The following is a 2,500-nucleotide window of genomic DNA, read 5'->3' on the forward strand; positions in this document are numbered from 1 at the left end:
CATCAAATCACGACCACTCATTGATGCGATTGAATTGCAGAATGCATTTAAACTCGTTGCATCTAATTAATAGCAGATTCACTATCGGAGAACACATCACGCAAAATTCACTCATGGATCACTCCACATGGCCACTAATATTTTCCAACAACAATCATGATATCGAATTATGATGACAATGAAGCCAAAAACTTTTAAAAGATGTACAAATATACTTCTGGCATGTCGTTGCAGTCACCTGAACAGCTCCCCGCCGCCGCCTCAACTCGCTCGAGCTTCCTACCGATCTGCCAGACAACAGAGCAAGCAGCACCTCATAAATCGCCTTTGTCATAGCATATAATTGGGATAATCAGTCCCGTAATTAAGCAGAGCGTATAATGACTCCTCAACGACCCTTCGTCTCGCACCCATCGCGCTACGGGGCACCGGAGCTCAACGCGGAAGCAGTGAGAAAAAGTTTAAAGGGATGTTCGGTAGGAGGGACTCGTTCTAAAAGCTCTTTCTTCGCTTCTGTTCTCCTTTCTTTCTTTCTTTATTTATTTTCTGTGTCTGCTTTCTCTCTCTCTCTCTGTATCTCTCTCTGTATCTCTCTCTCTCTCTCTCTCTCTCTGTCTCTCTCTCTCTCTCTCTCTCTCTCTCTCTCTCTCTCTCTCTCTCTCTCTCTCTCTCTCTCTCTCTCTCTCTCTCTCTCTCTCTCTCTCTCTCTCTCTCTCTCTTATATCCTCTCTCCCTATGTCTCGTTCTGGGCGTGAATCAGTTAAGAGGCTATTTCCAGGTCACGTAAATCCCCCTCCTGTTTGGTGGAACGTGGGATGGAACAGGTGACAAAAAGAGTTAAAAGGAAAATGTCATGATCGCCTGAATGACAACACTGTTCCGCCGAGAGGAACACGAGTCTTTTGTCTTTTCTCTTTTCTAAGAAGGTATTAATTGTATAATTATTTAAGCTTCCGGTTGGTGTAAGAATTGTGAATTGTATATTTGTTTTGAAGAAGAAGGAGAAAACTGCGTTTCTTCCTTTGTATATCAAGAGAACAAGAGGCCACAACTTGATGTCCCGAAGGCTTGTGTGTGTGAGCGATCGTTCAGAAAACTGCAAAAGGCAATTAATTCTATTGAAGCAAATCGTGACATGGTGTTCTTTTGAATTCTATAGAGATTCTCTTTCTGTGTGTCATTCTCTCTCTCTCTCTCTCTCTCTCTCTCTCTCTCTCTCTCTCTCTCTCTCTCTCTCTCTCTCTCTCTCTCTCTCTCTCTCTCCCTCCTTCCCTCTCTCTCTCTCTCTCTCTTATGTCCTTTTCGTTCAGATTATCCATACTTGCCCTTTCCTTTCTCTCTCTCTCTCACTCACAGTCAAACACTCTTTTTTCTACTCGTCTTTCTCCTTTTGTTCAATCAATGCCATCTTGCTTTATCAATCTATTCGTGTAAGCAACCGAATTCCAAGTATTCTTTTTTTCTCTCTCTCTTCTTCTTCTTGCCCCACTTACGACCCTCCTCACCTTGGGTCTGTTCTGTCCTGCCGCCTCACGCCATGAGTCATCCCTTCTCCAATCTGTCCTTGTTCTTGGGTTGCTTTCTTGGTCTACTTTACCCTCTGCGTCTCCTTTATCTATATTTATCTTTGTTTCTCCCTCCTACATATCCTCTACTCACCCCCACCCCCCCTCTCTCTCTCCTCCTCCTATCTCCCTTTCCCTCCCTCGCATCCCTTTCCTGTAACCTTGCCTTTATTCTTTTTTTTTTTCCCTTGTTTCCTACCGATTGCCCTGAGGCTTTTCGCTTTCCTGTTCCCGCGAATAGGATCTGTTCCTCTTCGTTATCGATCTCTCCTCGGTCTTTTTATATCCTTTGTCTTGTCTATTTCTCCGACTGCTCCTCCTCATCTCTTTCTTTCGTCTACATGCCTTTCTTCACCCCCGTGGCAACTTGGCGTGACCGTTTTCATTGCGAATATTCATCATCAAACGTGAGGAAGTGAAGCTTAATCACTAAGACGATCAGGTCACGTCACGTCACGGCCATGCTTCTTGAGACATCTAGCTTAGTCAGCCTCCGTGAACAGCAGGTCAGCACGGTGAGTCATGCAGTCAGATCTCTATGCAACACGCACAGTTTGGACAGAGAAAAGCAAGAGGGGTTGAAGTCTACGGGCGCACCCGACCTCACTTCAAATACTCGGGGGGGGGTTTAAATGCTTGAGTTGAATTGACAATACTATGATATTATTTAAAACTGTTGTGCTAGTAAGTGTAATGTTACATTTTCTTCAACTACTGTGAGGTAAAAAATTTGCTGAATATAAAACTTGTTATATAACATATACTAATGTTGGAGACATGACCGCATTACTTAATTATCATCTGATTAATTATCTGATTTATGAAGCTGGGCTCTGACGACGGTAAGAAAAGACTTCGTGGTATTCCTCGGTCACCACAAGATAATTCCTCGTAAGCCTCTCGTTTGAATATAACTGCAACAAAATATTACTCCC

General features: G+C 43.5%; 1 protein-coding gene across 2 annotated transcripts in view; it reads right to left on the minus strand.

Moving 5' to 3' along the window:
• The window catches only part of LOC122252744 (tubulin alpha-2 chain), a 35,399-nt gene that overhangs the window by 31,580 nt on the left and 1,319 nt on the right, over positions 1 to 2,500 (minus strand). Inside the window, exon 1 of one of the 2 annotated variants that reach the window (XM_043015375.2) lies at positions 216 to 284. The exons of the other annotated variant lie outside the window; for it this stretch is intronic. Coding sequence (XP_042871309.1) covers positions 216 to 224 — 9 coding nt within the window. The 5' untranslated portion in view covers positions 225 to 284. Of the gene's footprint in view, positions 1 to 215; positions 285 to 2,500 lie in introns of those variants that run through there. 2 annotated transcript variants of the gene reach the window in all.

The sequence above is a fragment of the Penaeus japonicus genome, unplaced genomic scaffold (assembly GCF_977035675.1).
Source record: "Penaeus japonicus unplaced genomic scaffold, GWHDUDI00000001_assembly GWHDUDI00000006, whole genome shotgun sequence".
NCBI classification, from domain to species: Eukaryota; Metazoa; Arthropoda; class Malacostraca; order Decapoda; family Penaeidae; genus Penaeus; species Penaeus japonicus.